Source organism: Balaenoptera ricei, chromosome 17 (assembly GCF_028023285.1).
Source record: "Balaenoptera ricei isolate mBalRic1 chromosome 17, mBalRic1.hap2, whole genome shotgun sequence".
In the NCBI taxonomy this organism is placed as follows: Eukaryota; Metazoa; Chordata; class Mammalia; order Artiodactyla; family Balaenopteridae; genus Balaenoptera; species Balaenoptera ricei.
In genome coordinates this window covers 67,859,402-67,882,162 of record NC_082655.1, presented here as the reverse complement: position 1 = coordinate 67,882,162, position 22,761 = coordinate 67,859,402, and the positions used below count along the sequence as shown (strand labels likewise).

Genomic DNA, 22,761 nt, shown 5'->3' with positions numbered 1-22,761 from the left:
GGTGAAACAGCAAAAGCTTTAAACAAATTATTGCAAGAGAAGGGGGGGATTTTGCAGAGGCCATTTTACAGAAGACGAACAGGATCCTATTAACCTTTTCAGTTATCAAAAGAAGCCTCAAAGGAAGACCTTAGTGTTAAGTTACTAGACTCAGTTTCCGTTCGGAGAAGCAAAGCCTACAGATGTGGGCCAGTGCCAAAGACAAAACCCTCTCTGGAGGCCCTATGGGGGAGATCCATTTTCCCTCAGCACTTTTCAACGTCTCCCCTTTCCATTGCTGTCCAAATCCAGCAGCTCTTGTGCCTTTCCATCAAGAGAGTTGACGGTGATTATGCCCAAAAATAGCTGAGCTACAAAACCTGGCAAAGTTATCCTTCCCCTGGGAGAAGTAAGCAGATTTTTCTTTATTTTTTTTTCTTTTTGGCTGAGTTGGGTCTTTCGTTGCTGCGCGTGGGCTTTCTCTAGTTGCGGCGCGCGAGGGGCTACTCTCGGTTGTGGTGTGCGGGCTTTTCATTGCGGTGGCTTCTCTTGTCGTGGAGCACGGGCTCTAGGCGCGTGGGCTTCAGGAGTTGTAGCACGTAGGCTCAGTAGTTGTGGCACACGGGCTTAGTTGCTCCGCGGCACGTGGGATCTTCCTGAACGAGGGATCGAACCCTTGTCCCCTTCATTGGCAGGTAGATTCTTAACCTCTGCGCCACCAGGGAAATCCAAGCAGATTTTTCAAACTCTATTTATCCAAAAAAAATTTTGAGACAAACTTCTACACACCTAACCATACTTGTTAGAGTGCTTTTGCCCCACTATGGCCAAGCGAAAATTTGGCTCATTAAAAATGATATTTCCAACACAGCCAAAAATAAATAATAAATAAATTAATTTTAAAAAACCATGTTAATTCTGCCAAATGAATAAGGAGGACCAGAGCGACCATTTAATAAAGATCGTCAACTCACTAAATGCTGTTTATTCTTTCTTTCTTTTTTTAATTGACAGCTTCGTTGAGCTATAAGTCACATACCATACAATTCACCTACTTAAATAAGTGTACCATTCAATGTTTTTTAGTATATTCACAGAGATATGCAACCATCACCACAATCAGTTTCAGAATATTTCCGTGACCCTAGAAAGAAACCCTGTACCCATTAGCTATCAAGCTCATTTCTTCCTATGCCCCTTCCTCAGCCCTAGACAACCACTAATTTACTTTCAGTCTCTACAGATTTGCCTATTCTAGATGTTTCATATAAATGGAGTCGTAAAATATGTCTGGCTTCTATCACTTAGCATAATGTTTTCAACACTCATCCACGCTGTGGCACGTGTCACTACTTCATTCCTATTTATGGCCAAACAATAATCCATTGTACTAACAGACTACATTTGATTTATCCATTCATCCGTTGATGGACATTTGAGTTGTTTCTATTTTTGGCTATTAGAATAGTGTTGCTATGAACATTCATGTACAAGTTTTTATGTGGACATATGTTTTCATTTCTCTTGGACATATGCCTAGAAATAGAATTTCTGGATCATATAGTAATTCTATGCTTGAGGAAATGGCAAACTGCTTTCCAATACAGCTGCGTCATTTGACGTTCTTACTGCCAGTGTGTGAGGTTCCAATTGTTCCACATCTTCACCAGCATTTGTTATTTCCACAAATAATATTTGATTACAGACATCCAAGCGGGTGTAAAGTGGTATCTCATTATGACTTTGATTTGTATTTCCCTGATAACTAATAAGACTGAGCATCTGTTCATGTGGCCATTTGTACATCCTCTTTGGAGAAATATCAATTCAGATCCTTTGCCCATTTCTTTAATTGGGTTATTTTTCTTTTTATTATTGAATTTTAAGAATTCTTCATGTAAGGTACAAATAGGACCCAAATTCCATGTCTCCTACCTCTGTTGCATTGAGGCCTCTCCATCAGCTTCACCTACAGCTTCTGCGGAGGTTTGCAACAAGCAGCTGATGGGAAGGAGAAAAACCCAGGCCTGGTCCATGGACGGGTAGACTCAATGTATTTGTGCAAGTTGAAAATGTTCCCTCATGCGCCTCTGCAACTGGTCCCATCTCTTGACCCTTAACCTCTGGCAACTACTGATCTGCTTTCTGTCACTTTAGTTTTGCCTTTTGTAGAATTTTATATAAATGGTATATGATATATAGTCTTTTTTGTTTGACCTCTTAGCATAACGTTTTTGAGATTCATCCATACTTTTGCATGTATTAATATTACATTCATTTTTACTGCTGAATTAGTATGGATATACCACAATTTGTTTGTCCACTCACCAGTTGATGGACATTTGGATTGTTTTCAGTTTGGGGCTACTGTGAATAAAGCAGCTATAAACATTCCAAAAAAAGAATTCCTCATGTAGAATATAAATTCTATATAAGCAATACAAGTCCCTTATCAGATATGTGTTTTGCAAATATCTTCTCCCATCCTGTGGGTTGTTTTTTAACTTTTTTGGTGGTGTCCTTTGATGTATAAAAGTTTTTAATTTTGGTAAGATCCAATTTATCTATTTTTTCTTTGGTCGCGTTATCTAATTCAAGGTCACAAAGATTTATTTATGCTTGTTTACTTCTAAGAGTGTTATAATTTTAGGTCTTACATTAAGATCTTTGCTCCATTTTGAGTTCATTTTTATATATATGGTGTGAGGTAGAGGTCCAACTACATTCTTTTGCATGTGGCTATCCAGTTACCCCAGTAACATTTTTTGAAAAGATTATTCTTTCCTCATTGAATGGTCTTGACATCCTTGTTGAAAATTGGTTGACTAGAGATGTATGGGTTTATTTCTGGACTCTCAATTCTGTTCCATTGATGTTTATGTCTACTTTAAGTAGGTACCATACTGTCTTGATTACTGTTGCTTTTTATTAAGTCTTGAAATCAAGAAGTCTAGGTGCTCCAACTTTGTTCTTTGTCAGGATTGTTTTGGCTATTCTAGGTCACTTGCATTTCTAAATGAATTTTAGGATCAGCTTGTCAATTTATTCAAAGAAGCCAGCTGGAATTTTGACAGGGATTTGTTGAATCTATCTGGTGAGTATGGCCATCTTAGTAACATTGTGTTCCAATTCAAGAACATGAGATGTCTTTCTATTTATTTAGGTCTTCTTTAATTTTTAAACAATATTTTGTGGGTCTCAGAATATAAGTTTTGCATTTCTTTTGTTAAATCTATTTCTAAGTATTTCATTCTTTCATGCTGGTGTAAATGCAATTGTTTCCTTAATTTCTTTTTTGTTCATTGCTAGTGTATAGAAATACAATTGATGTTTGCATACAGGCATACCTTGTTTTATTGCACTTCGCAAATACTGCATTTTTTACAAATTGAAGGTTTGTGACAATCCTGAGTCAAGTAAGTTTACCAGTGCCATTTTTCCAACAGTATTTGCTCACTTTGTGTCTCTCTGCATCACATTTTGGTAATTCTTGCAACATTTCAAGCCCTCCCCCAGCAAAAAGATTATGACTCACTGAAAGCTCAGATGATGGTTAGCATTTTTTAGCAATAAAATATTTTTAATTAAGGTATTTACATTGTTTTTTAGACATAATCCTATTGTACACTTAATAGACTCCAGTAAACATAACTTTTATATGCACTGAGAAACAAAAAAAAAAAATTGTGTGGCTTGCTTTATTGCAATATTTGCTTAATTGCAGAACCTAACCCACAATATCTCCAAGGTATTTCTGTATTAATCTTGTATCTTGCAATCTCACTAAACTCATTTACTAGTTCTAATAAGTTTTTAGTGCACTCCTTAGGATTTTCTTTATACAAGATTGCATAATCTATGAATAGAGATAGTTTTACATCTTTCTTTCCAATCTGAATGTCTTTTATTTCATTCTCTTGCCCTACTTTCCTGGCTAGAATCTCCAGTGCAATGATGAATAGAAGTGCCAAGAGCAGACATCCTTGTCTTGTTCCTGATCTTAAGAGGAAGGCATCCAGTCTTTCATTACTAAGTATGATGTGGATTTTTTGTAGATGCCCTTTATGGCATTGTTTTTAAATCTCCAATCTTTTAAATAGTAGTCGAGCTAAAATTCATTTTTGTGTTATTTACAAATATGTTAGGTATAACTTTCAGAAAGCTCATAAAAATATATGATTTTTAAAACGTATATTTAATTTAACAGAAAACATTTACTGAGTATCTACTATGTCTTGGCTCTGTTCCAGACTCTGAAGGTACTTAGTGAATAAAGCTGACAAAAAAACCCTGCCCTGACTGAGTTTACAATCTACTGTGGGGAAAAGAGACAATAAACAATAAACCAATAACTAAGCAAACTGTACTGAATGTTAGAAGGTAAAAAGCACCATAGAGAAAAATGTTCAGCCTAGCAAGGAAAATCAGGAGTTCTGGGAAAGGAGTTGCATTTTTAAATGGGGTATTACTGGGTAGGGTCTCATTGACAAGGGACCATTTGAGCAAAAACTTGGAGGAAAGAAAATACAGCATGCATAGAAAATAAATGATCCCCCCAATTACACACTGTTTTCATCTATCCATTAAAATACGTTTACTGAGAGCCAAGATTATTAAAGGTCAGAACATTTTATAACTAGAAGAATATTCAAAGCTTACACTAACTTGCTTGCTGAATGAGATAGCTTAAGTCAGAAAAACTAAGAACTTTGGACAAAGCAGGGACAGTTGAGATGGAAATCTTAACCAGTATGCTATACATACTACACTTTAAAATAAAGATGTTTTGTTTCAAATGACATGCATAATTCCACAGGCAATGAAATCCACAAAATAAGTTTTATGAATGGAAACATAATCTAGTAATCTAATGGTTTGAGTATCTTTGGAGAACACCAAACCTACTGTTGATGAGAACTTAGGTTTCAGAAATCCATTAATTAATCACTGTATAAAAATAGCCATTGGGTTGAAAGCAATAGAAAAGAAACAGATGACATTGTTCTTGTGTGCCTTCCTAATGCAATAACAAGCCCCATCAACTGATGCGTCTCTAAATCTCTCAGCAAAACAGTCTCTTTCCCTCATTGTTCAGCCCTTATCTACTCTTAGTGTTGAAGAATAAAATCACACATTTTCAAGTAAAACTTCTCTTTGGAAGGCAACAGTAGATCTTCAAAAGCTAAAAGAATAAGAAAATGCAATAAATATTTTAAATTTCACCCCAAATGATACAAGTGAACCAGCAAATGAAAAAAAAATACAGTGTAGCAACAATCAGTGCAATTTCAATGTACCTCCCAACTAATAGCCACTGGCTCCTCTCCCAGTATGACGGTCACTGGTTCACTTTCAAGCCCAGATATTACACTAGGGGGCGCTCCACCAGGTTCAAAGGTAGCCCTGTATCTTTTCACATTTTTCTTTTCACCAAAATGAAGGATATGCAAGGCACATGCCAAATGCAGTGTTTTTCTACTCAAAGCTGGAGAGGAGTAGCTGACATCTGAAACAACTGGGTTGGAACTGAAAGCAGCCATTAAAGATGGGGAAGTGGACAGAACAAAAAAAAGAAGGCAATTTAACAGGTGTGACTCAAGTTTCAGCCTGTTAGAGCAGGAAGGAACACTGTGTTTTAGTATTTACTAGCATGTGTTTTAGAGCAGCGGTCCCCAACCTTTCTGGCACCAGGGACCAGTTTTGTGGAAGACAATTTTTCCACAGATGAGGGGTGGTGGGAGGATGGTTTCAGGACAATTCAAGTGCATTACATTTATTGTGCACTTTATTTCTATTATTATTACATTGTAACATATAATGAAATAATTGTACAACTCACCATAATGCAGACAGGAGGTGGAGCTCAGGCGGTAATGCAAGCAACGGGGAGCGGCTGTAAATACAGATGAAACTTCGCTGGCTCACCCGCCGCTCGCCTCCTACTGTACAGCCCGGTTCCTAACAGGTCACAGACTGGTACCGGTCCGTGGCCTGGGGGTTGGGGACCCCTGTTTTAGAGTTTACTAACATTTTCACAGTTATTCCCACATAATATGAAATTAATTGTTTGGGGTTTTTGTTTGTCTGTTATCATAGAACCACAGAATTTGGGAGTTTACTGCAGAGATTACTACCTATCCCCTGATGATGACCCTTCTTTCTTGAAGGTTATGACCCTAAGACGGGCTGGGAGCACATATCATTGGGCAAAATTCCACCAGGCAGATGTTTTATATTAACACAAAATTTCTACTGACACCTTATTCCGAGATTCTTGGGACTCTGATCTAAAAACAAATAAAGACTTATCTACTATTAGCTGTCAGCTCTAAAAATGCACCTGATGCTTTTACAGTACTTGAGGCAACTGTAAGTTTGTTTTCTTAATTATCTTAAACATGCTCCCTAAAAATCTTCAATTAATGTGTAGAATGCTTTGCCCAGCAAAGTTAATGCCAATGACTCTGTTCAAATAAATAAAAGTTAAGTACAAATTGACAGTTTGCTGATATATATATATCTTATAACTACAACTATCAACCTATTGATTACATGAATAACTATCTCTGAGAACAAGGCTGAAATAAGAACAATAACAAAAAACTTGTAATGTCACAAATACAGATGTGCTATGAGAAAATCTTATCAAAGGATATGGACAATTAATTACACAGCTACTCAAGGTCTGAATGATTCCACCAAGTTCGACTGCATTTCCAAAAGGGTTTGGTATTTACATAGAATATACTTCAAACAAATTTAAGGAAGATATGGCAAAATAATATTGAACTACTCTATACAAAACAATTATACACAAATCGTTCCTTGCACAGGTAAGAGAAGTATGCACCTATAATGTTTTTAAATATACGCTTTAATCAAAAAACCAACAGAAATTATATTCATCTTTATTGCAAATAGAAACATAAGAAAAATTTCAATACGATGACTTTTTTTTTTGACCATGCCGCATGGCTTACGGGGGGTCTTAGTTCCCTGGACCAGGGCAGTGAAAGGGCTGGGTCCTAACCACTGAACTGCCAGGGAACTCTCTCAATATGATGACTTGAAAAAAAATTAACCATTCGCCTGAAATCTAATCAGTCGAACAGTAACAAATGCAAATAACCCCATGCTCTACCTTCTGGCCAATGGAAAGATGCCACAATGAGAAGTTGAACCTGACAGCAAAGCAAATTTTCTGTGGTCCATCATGAGATGGTTCAGGTTACAAGAGGACATCACTTCAACTTCTAATAATGTCCAAGCACATGTTTCATTATTTAGTTGAAAAGAGTAAGGTATTTCCTGCCCGTGTGGTATAACTATATCGTGGCCATACTTAAGAGCCAAGATATTCATCAGGTCTGGACATGATTTCTACGAGTTAACAGCATCTCTGAGGAAATGAGAAATGGTGACATGAGCTGGGAGTCAGAACAGTTTGTCTCCAGCCCCAGTTTGCCACTACCTGTGAGGCCGTGAATCCTTCAGTTAGTGCCTATACCTTTATTTACCTATCAACAAAATGGACAATATTATACTCCAGCCCCTACTTTCCTCCCTTCCTCATCTCTTTCAATAATAATCCTGGTTCTCCTGTCCTATTATGGAGAATGGAATATTTGATGAATAGAGATGAAAGCCAGGGTCATTCTCATTAATAATTAATACTTGGGTTGCTCTTTACGCTTAATAAGTCATTTTTAAACTTTTTATAAATTCAACAGCCCTGTAAAATGGCTATGATTACACCATTTCACAACTAGTAAGACTGAGACCAGAGAAATTAGTTAACTCACCCAAGGTGGCGAATAAGTGGGCAGAGGTTGAACCCAGACCTGATGACTCCAAAATTCATCACCTTTCTCTTATAAGATGTTGACTCACTACAAAGCAGATAGGGATCACCTCACTTTAGTAGGGTAGGAACCTGCTAAAACAGGACCATGCTCAGTAAAAAGTTCCTGAGTTCTTAAAAGGAGAGACTGAATCATCAAGGTACCTTGCTCTTTGATAGTCCCTTCAAAAAAGGCAAAAAGCGTGGCAGTTCAACCTCAGTTCCATCACACGCACCAAAGGAGAAAAAAAATCAATATACCTGTAAAAGAAATTTAAAGTGCCAGGGAAAGGTATTACATATATCCAGAGTAAGATGGTAAGACACTAACTAACTTGAATGCCTAGAAAAAGAAGCTGCTCACAAAAATCAGAGGATTTTGTGAGGTTGGGGGTGGGGTAGGGGAGACAGTGGGAGGTCTGTTAGTTGAGCTTTGGTGAAAGCTTGTCTAATTCAATCCCTCGTTCCCAAGATGAGACTGAGGGCCAGAGAGGTTAATGTTTACCTTCAGTCATTCATCAGATCCACTGGGTGTATCTTGGATGTGATTTAACCAAGGACGTGACGCACTTGTTAGCGGAAACGCTTTTACATTTGCTCCTGACACTTCATTCTTTCCCCTGGGTTTTCAGTCCTTTAGAAAAGCTCCCTAATCTTTCTCAGTTCAACTTTTATACAAAAATGAATCCTGCTCTGTGAACAGAATATAGTATTTTTTGATAACTAAAGCTCTTAAGGGAGCTCTGGGCCATTCTGGGACCTCACTGATCATCAAGGGGCGATGGATATAGATGTAGAAATCTGGAGAAAACTGATCTGAATGTCCTCTGAGCCCAGAAAATCCCTTATAAGTGATGTTTGTCTTTATATGTGTGTGTGTTTGCGCACGTGTGCATGCACGTGTGCGCGGGCACACGGAAAAGAAACCCCAGACGTAAGGACTCTGCTATTAATCATCAAAGATAGGTGAAACGAAAACATTTCCTCTGAGAGATCTGATCAACTGACGTTTCACTGCACTATGCTCAAACATGAAAATTAAAACACTTAAAATGTATTTCTCCCTCCTAAGAGTAGTGAAAAATAGACTCATTTGAGGTTGAAAAATAAAGGAGAATAAATAAATCAGAGATATAAAGATTTATCCCTAGCTCAACACTGATTCAACTGAAATCAGTTTCACATACAATGTGTTTCACTCTTAAAGCAATTGCACTGGTATCATTTATATTACATCTCCAAGCCTCCAGCAGTTCAGAAGAAATAATCCTTCAGCCTTCATGTTAATATCAGGTCTCTTGCCTTCTCTTTCATTTTCCCCACTACCTTTAGCCATTTTTTTCTCTTCTTACTCTTCCAATCAATTTCTCCCAGGTAATCTTTCCAATGAATGTTTCCACATATCCTAAGTCCTAGCTTCATTCTTTTGCCTTAGATTCATTTTCCAGAGAGTATCTCATAAAGTGAGTACTGCAGTTATTACTAGAAGCTACTTTCCAGGCACTGTACTAAGCACACCATCTACATCCCCTCATTTAATCATCACAACCTCTCTCCTAAAAGTTAAGGAACTTGTCCAAGGACACAGGCAGCCCACTGGGGTCACTATACTGTAAGGTCCTTGAGGATGGGATCCCTCTGTGTTCTCATTGTGGTTTTTCCAGCACCTGGCACAGTGCCAGGCCCATAGAAGAAGCTTTATAAATATGTGTGCATGGATGGCCAATGGATGGATGGATGGATGAAGAGAAAAAGCGGGAATTTCAATAAGATCTTCCTCCCTCCAAACCTGTACTATATGTCTCACCCAATACATTAAAAGTTGGAGGGGAAAGAATGAGTGCAATAAAAATTCTAAACTATAAGCAGCTTCTCTGTGGACCAGCTCAATCTATATATTGTGGACCTGTATTATGGGCTGCTTCGGTGTATAGCTTACAAAAATTGCTCTGTACACCTTGGTTTTAGCTACTCTGTGCTGGAGAGAGTAGGGCCTCTGCTGCAGTACCGTGGGGAGGACTGAAAATGAGGCACAGACAGCCCCGCTCTGTCCCTGAGCCCAGCTAAGAGTGGGATCTAACAAAGGTCCCAGGCTTCTACCCTTACAACACAGGCCCCTACTGAAGGAAAGACTCCAAGTTTATTTGGATTCCCAAAAGCTATACAGATTTTTCAAAGGGGTTTCAGAAAGATTCTCTCTGTTGATCTTTGTAACAATCTGCTAAACCTTGGCAGGGGTAGGGGGTAAGGACTGAGTATTATATGACAAGTAGAGTCATGAGCTCTCAGTCTCCCTCGCCTGGCTGGAATTAGCTTCTTTGCCAGGATAAAGGCAAACTGAGAGAACTGTGTGCCTGTGAAAGACACGAGCAAGGCCTCTGACGTTGCCACAGTGCAGGACAGAGTGTAGAGAATGCCAACTTTGGGGTAAGAGAAGGGGAAACGCTAACATAAAATACGGATGCATATTTATTTATCGCATACATAATACTCATATTTACTTACATATTCAAACAGAAACAAAAGAGGGAGGAACTAATAAAATGCTACCTGTAGAGGAAGAGAGAGAATTGGAGCAAACGAGGATGAAAGCAAGGCTTCTCTGAATGTCCTTTGTCTTATGGTTCTGACTTTCAAATCATATAAATGTCTTACATAATTTAAAAAAGCAAATGTAGCTTAAAAATAGAAAAATAAAGTAATCCCTAAAAACTGAAAACAAATTAAAGCAAATAAATCTCCACAGTATACTGCGTTGTGGGCATAACCAAACAGAGAAGAATTATTTCAAATAACTAGGTCACAGTATTTTGCAAATCCCTAAGAGATAGCCTATGGACAGAAAGAACCACAAAGATGTCTAAAACTGCATTTCATATTTCATAGTTAGTAGTAACACTGATAGTTGGTTTGAAACCATTATACATACACACACATACACACACACTTGGATATAGTAATTATGTAAAAGTTATTAGGAAGAAAGATTTTCAGTATTAAAGAGATACAATATCAAAGAAGTTAAGTAATAACCTGTAATCTTACATTTGAAGTGGAAATATCAATATAACTTCATGATTTGTTTTCCTCTTTTTATTAAAAACAAAAAGGCCGGACTTCCCTAGTGGCGCAGTGGTTGAGAATCTGCCTGCCAATGCAGGGGACACGGGTTCGAGCCCTGGTCTGGGAAGATCCCACATGCTGCAGAGCAACTGGGCCCATGAGCCACAACTACTGAGCCTGCGCGTCTGGAGCCTGTGCTCTGCAACAAGAGAGGCCGCGACAGTGAGAGGCCCGCGCACCGCGATGAAGAGCGGCCCCCGCTCGCTGCAACTGGAGAAAGCCCTCGCACAGAAACGAAGACCCAACATAGCCCCAAAAAATTAAATAAATAAATTAATTAATTAATTTAAAAAAAAAAACAAAAAGGCCTAGAAACAATGACAATCTTGTAGCAACGAGCACACCCAGTGCCCAGATGGTGATCTCCAAAGATCACTTTCCTCTAAAAGGAACCAAGACTCCTTGGAAAAGTGTGACTGATCCCAGGTCCAGGGCAGGAAACCATAAAAACTACTGAGGTGATTCCAAATGTTACAGATGCTAGCTTGAAGGGGCTCCCAGTGGCCAAAGACTGAACAACTGGAGCATCAAAAAGAATAATGACTGCAGTAGATTAAAGTACATCAAACATATAAAAAGCCATGTGTTCATCATATTTTTTTAAAATTTACTGGTCACTATACCAATTTGCTAGAACAAAATTTTTTACTCTGATAATTGGTAAATAAAGAGAAAGAATCACAAAAGAAATAATGGTTTGGAGAACTGGCCAAACAGGAGGCTGGTCATGTGGGAAATTGACTTAGAGCAATTCAAAGAGAGAGACAGATGGGGAGACAGAGAGACAGAGACAGAGAGAGATTGATTGATGATGCACTATGTTGTGAACTTCCCTCCCCAACACCTCCTGCCTATCTGCTGCCCTAGAAGATTTCTGCCACTTTACTCCTATGATCGGGACTAAAATAGTCACTCCTTACAATTTCATTTGAATGTATTACTTCTCTTAACAGGTGAGATTTAGCAAAATGCCTTCGAATACCACTCTAAATTAGACTAATACAATGTTTGTTTTAAATCAGAAAATCTAACAAAACTCTTTAATGGGGACTTAAATTTAACACAGTCTTACAACATGAAAAGGGGGAAACCAATTTGTATTGAGCACCTATGACTATATACCAAATGTTTTAAGATATCATCATCTCATTTAACTTTTGTCAGTAGCCCTAGGAGAGGATCATTCACATTTTACAAATGAGAAACTGAGAGAGAGTGGTTAAGGGACTTGGCTAAAATCATGCATTTAGTTAAGTGACAGAGCTGGGATTCAAAAAGAAGTCCGTGGACTACATCACACTCCCCACCTAAAAGAAAAAGAGATCACATGCATGCTGGACATGGTCGAAGTCTGTGGTGATGCAACATTACTAAAAATACTGCAGTGATGAATTGCTCATTAACTATTTCCCTTGTAAGAAAATCATGTAACTCTACAGGGCGATGTAAGAATAAGTTTATTTGGTACTTGTGGCCTTGGGAAAATTATTTAATCTAAGATTTTTCAAGCAGGAAGAAGTCATAGAGTTCATTCTAGTCCAAATTATTGTTTTCTAGATTAGAAAACAGACCTGGAGAGAAACAGTGATAAGCCTAAAACCAGACAATGGGTTAGCGGCATGAGGGCAAAGACACTCTCCACCTTAGGTACCACCGTAGCCCTCGGGGAGCTCTGAGAGGTAACGTCAGAAGGCCTGAGCGGTCCTACGGAATTAAGAGTGTGTGTGTGCAGGTCAAGGTGTGAGACGCATAAATATTGTCACTTTGTAACCATGGATCCGGGAAGTTTGGGGATGGTTTGTCCCAGCTCATCAGCATCATTTATTTTATTTTATTTTAATTAATTTATTTATTTTTGGCTGTGTTGGGTCTTCGTTGCTTTGTGTGGGTTTTCTCTAGTTGCAGCGAGCGGGGGCTACTCTTCATTGCAGTGGCTTCTCTTGTTATGGAGCACGGGCTCTAGGCGCGCAGGCTTCAGTAGTTGTGGCACGCGGGCTCAGTAGTTGTGGCTCACAGGCCCTAGAGCGCAGGCTCAGTAGTTATGGCGCACGGGTTTAGTTGCTCCGCAGCATGTGGGGTCTTCCTGGACCAGGGCTCGAACCTGTGTCCCCTGCATTGGCAGGCGGATTCTTAACCACTGCGCCACCAGGGAAGCCCCCAGCATCCTTTATTGATGACAGTGAGCACGATGGTTCTGTACATGGCGGTGCTAAGACCCCCTGGAGAGTTCTACTATTGAGACTGTACAGAGCAAGAACCTATGTGACCAGCAAAATATAGAAGAAATAAAAATATAAGAAGTATTTTAAAATATAAAAAGTATTTCAAAATATAAAAAGTATTTCAAAAATATAAAAAGCTCCAGCTGAGACTCCATGTAGATTCTGCTTCCTGGGTGTTCCCTGCACATGTCACTGGTGCCTGAGATAAGAGAGAAAGTGGGTCCTGCTGCGCCCTTCAGAGACCGCCTGTGGATGCAAAGTCCATTCTTACTTTGTTTGTTTGTTTGTTTTTGGCTTGCGGGATCTTAGTTCCCCGGCCAGGGATCAAACCCGTGACCCCTGCAGTGGAAGCGTGGAGTCCTAACCACTAGACCGTCAGGGAAGTCCCAGTCCATTCTTACTTTAATGCTATAGTTGTGTAGTATCCATGTGTAGCAGTTGTCATTTGGGGTCCTCTGAGTCTTCTTAAGCAACTCAACCCTGCTTAACTGCCACCATGAGTGCACTGGCTAAGAACCAGCCACAAGGTAAGCACTCGAACATGTCTTAAATTAATTGGTCAATGAACAAACAGAATCTGAGTATCCTGACATACTGTCCACTATAATCTTCTACCAAAGTTCTAATTGGCATTGAAGAAAAACTAATGTAATTCGGTGTGATAAATACCTCTCTGCTCAAAAAAACCTATCATTGTCTCTCTTAGTTCCTAATAGCCTCTGTTCATCTCAAGATTGTTTAACATTACAGAAGGGAGAAGACTCTAGCAGCTGCTGCAGGATGTTGGTTTGCAGGGGACCTTCCTCTTCTCTCGAGTTTAAGTGTGGTGTTCACACATCTCGCAGAGCCAAACCTCATCGCCTGACCTTGGAAATAGCCAGTGATGCTACAGTACGTCCACACCTAATACAGTCTATCTGCATTTAAAAGGTTAATTTTAACGTTAAAAAAATCTTTGTATACATTTATAAAATTAGTACAAAATGAATTTTAAAAACTATCTCATAGAAGAACGGGTCTAGAAAAGCTGTTAATGCTCTCAGAAGAATGAAACCAATCAAAGCATGTTCATGCTTCACTTGCATCTAAAGACGCGGCAAATCTGAGGCTGCAATTTGAGTTCAGGGGCACCGCATTGACTCTCATCAACGACTCGAAATCAGTGGTTGGAGACAGGTGGCAAATATTTGGTTAATTAGAAAGCAATAAAAATTACAGTCTATTTTTAAAAATCACACCCCAACCTAATCCCCTTATCTTTTCAAGACACAGAAAAAAAGTATTGGGTTGGCCAAAAATTCATTCAACCCAAACAAACTTTTTGGTCAACCCAGTATCTTGATTATTCTCCAGTGAAAAACAAAATAGAGTTTTCCAAGGCTAGTTCCGTTGTAAAGACAAACGAATGGCTAACTCTTCATAATTCTGCACACAAAGGGTGAGATCCCAGGAAAGCCAAGGTGATGCTGAGAGACCACGGTGCTCTAAAAGCAAATGTTGTTGACCATGGTTTGGTGGCCAAGTAGAATCTTAGACTATCATTTCTCCAGAAATAGTTAAAAAAAACACAACCCCCCCCCCCACAAACTAACTGGAAATTATGACAATAGAATATGCCTATTATAGTATTTCAATAAAAATCACATATGCACATTTATATACTCCGAGGAGTACAAGACTCCAGCCTCCTGGCTCTTCCTGTTTGCATGTCTTCAAGCAAGTTATTTAAACCTCTCTGGACCTTTGTTTCCTCATCTGGAAAATGGGCATAATCAATAATACCTACTGCATAGGCATTAGTTACATGGATTAAATGATGTTTTACGTATAAAAATACTTAGCATCTTCTACTTAGCAAACACTCAACAAATATTATCAGTCACTTTATTACCATCACTATTATTACAGAGGCTTCATTCTCAGACCTGTTCAAGATGCAGGACTTCAAATGTAAGGTGCTGTCATCATCATCATAAATAATTTTATTTCCTAGAATACATGACTAAGTTATATTTTTCAATTTATACTGCTGTACCTATTGAAGTTAGGTAAGCTCTGGAACAAATCATTATTTACTACTTCATTTGATCCTCACAACAACACTGACACAGAGAGAGGGGAGATATTATCCTCATCAGACAGATAAAGTTCAGTTTTAGCCGAAGTTCAGGGAGTTAAGTGACCTGCCCAAAGTCACAGAGTTGGTGACCAGCAGGGCAGGGTTCAAGACCGCTCCGTCTAACTCCTCCTGCAGGGCTTTTCCCACTATTTCAGGCTTTTCCAAAATATCAACTTCATAATATTTCATTTCATTCAATAAATGTGACCCTAAGTGAGTCAGCAGAAAGACCATAAACAGGGAGGGTGCAACGTGACCACAGATCCACTGCTGCACAGAAACGAACACCAGTGGGCTGAAGGTGTTTTAGTGACACACTCATGAGTGTCACCACCTCCTCTCAGGGCACAGGGGCCCCCAATGTGATGACGAGATGAGCCCCGTGGTGCTGAAGGTGCCCCCCCAGCAATACCTGAAAGCATGCATCTCTCCACCGCCGCCCAGCCCACCTCCCACCTGCTTGCCTTTACAGCCCTCTCATGTCTGTCCGAGGAAAGCTTTTGTGGGGCCAGGGGTGGGGCCGGGGGTGCTGGCTGGAGCCAGAACAAGCCTCAGCCTTCCCTGCTCTTTGCCTTTGTTCAAGTTGGTCCTGCACAGAGAGCAAACGCCTTACCTCCAAACTCCAAACGGTCCAATTCTACTTCTCCATAAAAGCCTGGTTAAAAGCCATTTCCGCCATGACATGCAGTTCAACACCGCCACGCCGCCAGCCAAAATAATCTCTGTGGCCCAGAGCTTCCATTCATTTATTTAAACAGCTTTTTCTAAACTTATTTTGTAAGCTGTCTCTCTCCTCTTAGATCTGTAAGCAACTTAAGGTCCAGGTTTGAGCCTTTATATCTGCCCCGCCCCGTGTCCACCCACCTACACACACACACACACCACACACACACAACACACACACACATACCATGCACAACACACACATACACACACCACACACAACACACACACACACACACCACACACACAACACATACACTCCACACAAAACACACATATACCCACAACACATGCACACACACAACACATGCACACACACATACACACACGGCACACACCACACACACACCACACACACACACACACCACACACAACACACGGCACACACCACACACACACACACACACACACCACACACACGGCACAACACACACCCCACACACACGGCACACACCACACACACACCACACACACCACACACCACACACACACGGCACAGCACCGTGCCCGGAGTCGGTATTCAATGGCTATGAGAGAGGGCGAGTGAGCAAAGGCCCATCTTTGATACGGGTACAGAGTTTCATCTCTACCATATAACACAACACAAGCAAACTGCTATGGAGGGTCAGGTGATTTTTTTAAATGAAGAAAGAACTTTAACTCGAAAACTTTGTCAGAGGAGTAATTTAAACTATTTTTAAATTCATCTTCAGATACATTTCTTAATTCTCCATGTCACTTATGTGCATGGAACGGGGTTTAAATACAAAAGATTAAATTAAATAAGTCCTTAAAAAATACAAATCTCTGCTTAGAGAGTAAGAAGGATTCAATTGATACAAATTCAAAAACTCAAGGTAAGTTTTAAAAAGAGGTATCATCCCTGTTTAATTTTACTGTAATACGACAAGCCACCCTCTACTCTTAATCAATCTGAGTATCTCTTGATTATTATTATTTGTTATCTGTCTGGAAAGGAAGGAAAAAGTATGTGAGCTGGAAATGAAAGGCCTTTTATCAAAACACCGAAGACTACCAAACACTGTATAAATTGCATTGGCAAGGATCAAAAACAAAAAAAGCTGCTGATGACAAAACCAGAATGGCATTGGCACTGTGTGATACTGCTTCTTTTTAACCCAGATGTTGGAACGTGGGATGAACAAATTCCGTGATTTAGTTTTATTCAATCGTTTACCCTCTTCACCAAGGAGGCCACACTCAGTCACCACTGCCTTGACCACATCTCTGTGGAACTCTGCAGCCAAAGACCCCAGGTCCACAGAAAGTTGTCTATCTAGCCTCTACCTCGACCAGTAATTAAGAGATGGCCTTGGTCAATATGGGTTCAATATGCATCAATTCCTACCCAGCTCAGCACTGGACCACAGCCTGGTAACTCTCGAGGTCCAAATGGTGCATCTGGAGGGAAATGGGATGATTCAGAAGGCTCTGCTCCCTGGCCTGGCTGGGACAGCGACACACAGGCTGGACTAAGAGTGATTCCTGATGTGTGTCCTGAAGAACACTATTCATGAGAAAGAATGCCTTAAAGAAGTCAGATTTCATGGTCAAATAAATTTGGGAGAGACTGTACTTTGAACTTTCCTTTGGGAGTTTCACAATGCACATTGGTATATTAAGGGTTATGAAAAGTCCAGCAGCAAAGGACTCTGTAATATTTTGTTTAACTCAGCAAGCCCCAAATTTATTTGACTATGAACCTTCTTTCCAGTAACACCTCTAATACTGAAACTTAGCGTGGGAAATACTGAGACCACATTTGACAGTTACATGGCTTCAGATCTAACAACAAGACAACTCGTGGTTTCCCTGTCCAAGAATTGTTGCTCAACAAAGGTTAGTGTAAGAATTAAACAAAAAATGGGATGTTCAGGATTTCTGACAACCAAATTATAATGTGATCTGTAAATTTTACCTTAATATAAGCAAAACATATATTATTTAAAACCAACCGAAAAAAACAGATTTATAGGTGACAATTACAATGTCCATAGCAGTATACTCTTTATAAAAAGATTTGCTATCATGGACCCACAACCCAATATGTATGTCTTTTTATGGGCAAAATGAAATAGAGAACAAAATGATTACCCAAATAGTTCAACTTCTCTATCTATCAATACAATAATATAATTTTGTCTGCTAATTTTCAGATAATCCAAGCTTGCTGGGTTTGAATGTGGACGTGGAGGAGAAAAGTGGGAGCCGGCCATTGCAAAAGCTCTTGTAATTCTCCACTTAACTGCTTAAATATACTTTATTAATAAATTGAGCCTTAGGTAGATACAGTCATTTGACCATCTTTGAAATCACTAAGGAAACATCCAGGATATCACATGATATAATACACTGAAAATCCCAATATCTGAGAATTCATGTCCCCACATTTCTGAGCACCCCATTTACTATGGAAAAAAAAAGATTTGAGCACTAAGTATTATGGGTCTAGGTACCAACACAAAACATCATCTAAAACAAAATTCATAGATTGCCTTTCTAACTTCAAGCACCTCCAGTAATGCAATTAAAACCTGTTCACATTTATGAATGGAAAATCCATGAAGATGATCTATATTTCAGATCATCAATTTTTTTTAATTTAACACTTTCAGACTCATGTCAGACCATGAAAAGATTTATTCAGATTTAAGTTTGCCCATTTCATTCTTTTGAACTGAGAACCGTAAAAACACAAATATGCAAAGTTCTCCCTTTTCCAAAACACAGTTGGTGAAAATGTTACACTTTAGTACAATCTGAATTGAAGAGAAAACATTCAAAGACTTCCTCCTCCTAAAATCTGAGGTGGGGGAAGATTGCTCTTCATGAACTTGAATTTAACACCTTGATGTCAGAACAAACTTTCTCTTTACTCATTGCATTTTAGTTTAGTGGTCAAAAATGATCATGGTTTCAAGGAGTTCTAACGGCAGTGCCTTACCAGTGTAGATGCTGGCATTGGAAGCTGGAATACCAAACTGTGACTCGATGAACTTGGGAATGAAGGTAATGAAAGCAGTTACAATGGCACTCTCAGCTGTGTATGACAAACTCACAAAAAGGAATGTCATGTTGCTTAAGATCCTGACAGCTGCTCTTGGTAGGTCTATAAAATGACAAAAATGACAAATGAATGTTATAAACAAGGGATGGAGAAGAAAAGAAAATTGAACTGCTTTTGAAATGAACTGGAAATAGCCATTCAGCAATATAGGAAAAATTGATGACTGATTAGAACTCATCCCTTTATTAAATAGATCTGGGGTTTTTTTTTTAGTTTTTCAACTAGGATAAGGAAATTTAATAAAGAATCTAAAAACATACCCATACACAAATATCCTTATAAGAAATACCCCCAACCTATGACTCCTGTTTCAAAAACTGCTTAAAATAAATGATTTGCATTTTTTATTGACTGAAATAATGGTATTCTTTGTTAAGACCCTGAAGTCTACTAAATGTATAAAGTACCTGCAATATAGTCCTAAATTATAGTTTCCACTTCACCCAACTAACACTTCCCTGAGTAGGCGCACTTCTGAGATGCCAGCTCTCTGGACTGACACCCACAGCAGAGGAATTGGTACATGATATGGGACATCTGTTCTTCCAGCCTCATTATGAAACAGGAAATAATACAGCTAAAAAGGCATAAGGGATAAGGCCACCAGGTCAGACACTCCCAGGGACTTTGGATTGGGGAACAAACAGAAATGATCTCCAAAGGAGCCAGACAGCCCAGAGGTGCGGGCTCAGTACCTATCCAGCCATCTCTCAAGAAAGAGAGAAAAGTCTCATATTTGAATCTAGGCATTTATTTCACAGAACTTGCCATATATATGCTTCAAGATGTATGTGCATTTTCATTACAGCATTATTTATAAGAGCAAAAATTTAAGGGAAAAAAAAAAAGTCCATCAATGGGAAACGTTTACATAAATTATGGCACAGCCATGTAATGAAATACTATGTAGTAGTTAAAAATGAAATGGAGCTTTATGTACTAGCATAAAAGGAACTCCAAGAAATATTTTTGTTAATGAATAAAGCAAGCTGCTGTAGAAATATACATATGCCTGTGTGCATAAATATATATATAATATTTAGGTAAAAAACAAACTAAAACAATGGATTTATATATGGTAGAAGGTATACATTTCAATATATATAATGCCAAGAAATGCTGTGAATGGGAGTAAGATTGGGGAAGAGAAATAAAAAAAGATTCTTGTGAATATACTCTTTTGTATAGTTTGCATGTTTGTAATGTGAATTAACTCACGTGTGTGATCTTTACATATCTTCATGGAAAGGTAAGCTGCATTACTTTCGACACGTACAGTCTCTCAGTTATCAGAACAGTTACCCCCTTGTGCTACAACAGGGTCTTTCTTATCTCTGTGCTATTAACTGTATTCCCCACAAGTCCGATCGGCAAATGTCAAGCTCATCCATTGAGTCTCGAGATTAATCCCCTCCTGGAGAAAGCTGTCACAGCCCCTCCAGAAAGACAGAAGTGCCCCTTCTCCGCCCTCCCACCACCCGCTGTTCCTGGCCATCTATACTCATCAGTTCTTTTGTAGCTGCACATGTTTTCCCATCTGCTTCTTTCAAGAGAATGTAAATGCCATGAAGGCAGGACCTTGGTATATCTTTGTATGTCCAGCTCCTGGCACAGATCTGGCATTCAGTGGGCACTCAAAAAATATTCTCGGAATGTATTTATTTATTAACATTTTTTATTACATCACGGCAATAATTTGTACTAAAACAATATCCATATACTTATGAGAAAATGAAGTCTGTTCCAAAGATGCCTGATTTCCTCCCGGGGAGAGAGTTAGGTATTAAGGAAGGATATGTCATAAAATTAAGGGTAGTCCATGTGGTGGTGGACTTAGCAAAACCACAGAAAAATGTGAAGGACCAAATAGATCATCTTTTTTAAAGTGGGGCTCTTTAAAGCTAAAGAATCCTAAAGGGATTTAGATAAGATTATAAACTAAAAATCCCATTAAAAGAAAAATTAAAATGTGAACAAAAGAACAAGGAGGAGATATACAATATTGGCTTTATCCAGCCTATCTGGGAGAGAAATAGTTTGTATGCTTGAATTTTTCAGATAACTGGGCGGTTGCCTTTATAAGCGATACAACTTTGAATATTTCCTATGTATTCACTGATATTACTGGAAATCCATAGCATAATTTGACATGTTCTTCAAGATTCAAACTCATAATTATGACTAATATCTATATGCTAATTTGTTTTAGCATATATATATATTTTTTTTATACAGCAGGTTCTTATTAGTCATCAATTTTACACACATTAGTGTATACATGTCAATCCCAATCGCCCAGTTCATCCCACCACCACCACCACCCCCCGCCGCTTTCCCCACTTGGTGTCCATACGTTTGTTCTCTGCATCTGTGTCTCAATTTCTGCCCTGCAAACCGGTTCATCTGTACCATTTTTCTAGGGTCCACATATATGCGTTAATATACGATATTTGTTTTTCTCTTTCTGACTTCTTCACTCTGTATGACAGTCTCTAGATTCATCCACGTCTCAACAAATGACCCAATTTCGTTGTTTTTTATGGCTGAGTAATATTCCATTGTATATATGTACCACAACTTCTTTATCCATTCATCTGTCAACGGGAATTTAGGTTGCTTCCATGACCTGGCTATTGTAAATAGTGCTGCAATGGACATTGGGGTGCATGTGTCTTTTTGACTTATGGTTTTCTCTGGGTATATGCCCAGTAGTGGGATTGCTGGATCATATGGTAATTCTATTTTTCGTTTTTTAAGGAACCTCCATACTGTTCTCCATAGTGGCTGTATCAATTTACATTCCCACCAACAGTGCAAGAGGGTTCCCTTTTCTCCACACCCTCTCCAGCATTTGGTTTTTGTAGATTTTCTGATGATGCCCATTCTAACTGGTGTGAGGTGATACCTCATTGTAGTTTTGATTTGCATTTCTCTAATAATTAGTGCTGTTGAGCAGATTTTCATGTGCTTCTTGGCCATCTGTATGTCTTCTTTGGAGAAATGTCTATTTAGGTCTTCTGCCCATTTTTGGATTGGGTTGTTTGTTTTTTTAATATTGAGCTGCATATATATTTTGGAGATTAATCCTTTGCCCATTGATTCATTTGCAAATATTTTCTCCCATTCTGAGGGTTGCCTTTTCATCTTGTTTATGGTTTCCTTTGCTGTGCAAAAGCTTTGAAGTTTCATTAGGTCCCATTTGTTTATTTTTGTTTTTATTTCCATTACTCTAGGAGGTGGATCAAAAAAGATCTTGCTGTGATTTATGTCAAAGAGTGTCCTGCCTATGTTTTCCTCTAAGAGTTTTATAGTGTCCAGTCTTACATTTAGGTCTCTAATCCATTTTGAGTTTATTTTTGTGTATGGTGTTAGGGAGTGTTCTAATTTCATTCTTTTACATGTAGCTGTCCAGTTTTCCCAGCACCACTTATTGAAGAGACTGTCTTTTCTCCATTGTATATCCTTGCCTCCTTTGTCATAGATTAGTTGACCATAGGTGCATGGGTTTATCTCTGGGCTTTCTATCTTGTTCCATTGATCTATGTTTCTGTTTTTGGGCCAGTACCATATTGTCTTTATTACTGTAGCTTTATAGTATAGTCTGAAGTCAGGGAGTCTGATTCCTCCACCTCCGTATTTTTCCCTCAAGCCTGCTTTGGCTATTTG

At 38.9% G+C, this 22,761-nt stretch overlaps 1 protein-coding gene across 4 annotated transcripts in view; it reads right to left on the bottom strand.

Annotated features, from left to right (window-relative positions):
- Window positions 1–22,761, bottom strand: part of SLCO5A1 (solute carrier organic anion transporter family member 5A1) — a 127,506-nt gene that overhangs the window by 36,924 nt on the left and 67,821 nt on the right. For 3 of the 4 annotated variants that reach the window (XM_059901794.1, XM_059901795.1, XM_059901792.1), the window contains one exon: window positions 18,973–19,137. The exons of the other annotated variant lie outside the window; for it this stretch is intronic. In XM_059901794.1, the coding sequence (XP_059757777.1) occupies window positions 18,973–19,137 (165 nt within the window). The remainder of the gene's footprint in view (window positions 1–18,972; window positions 19,138–22,761) is intronic. 4 annotated transcript variants of the gene reach the window in all.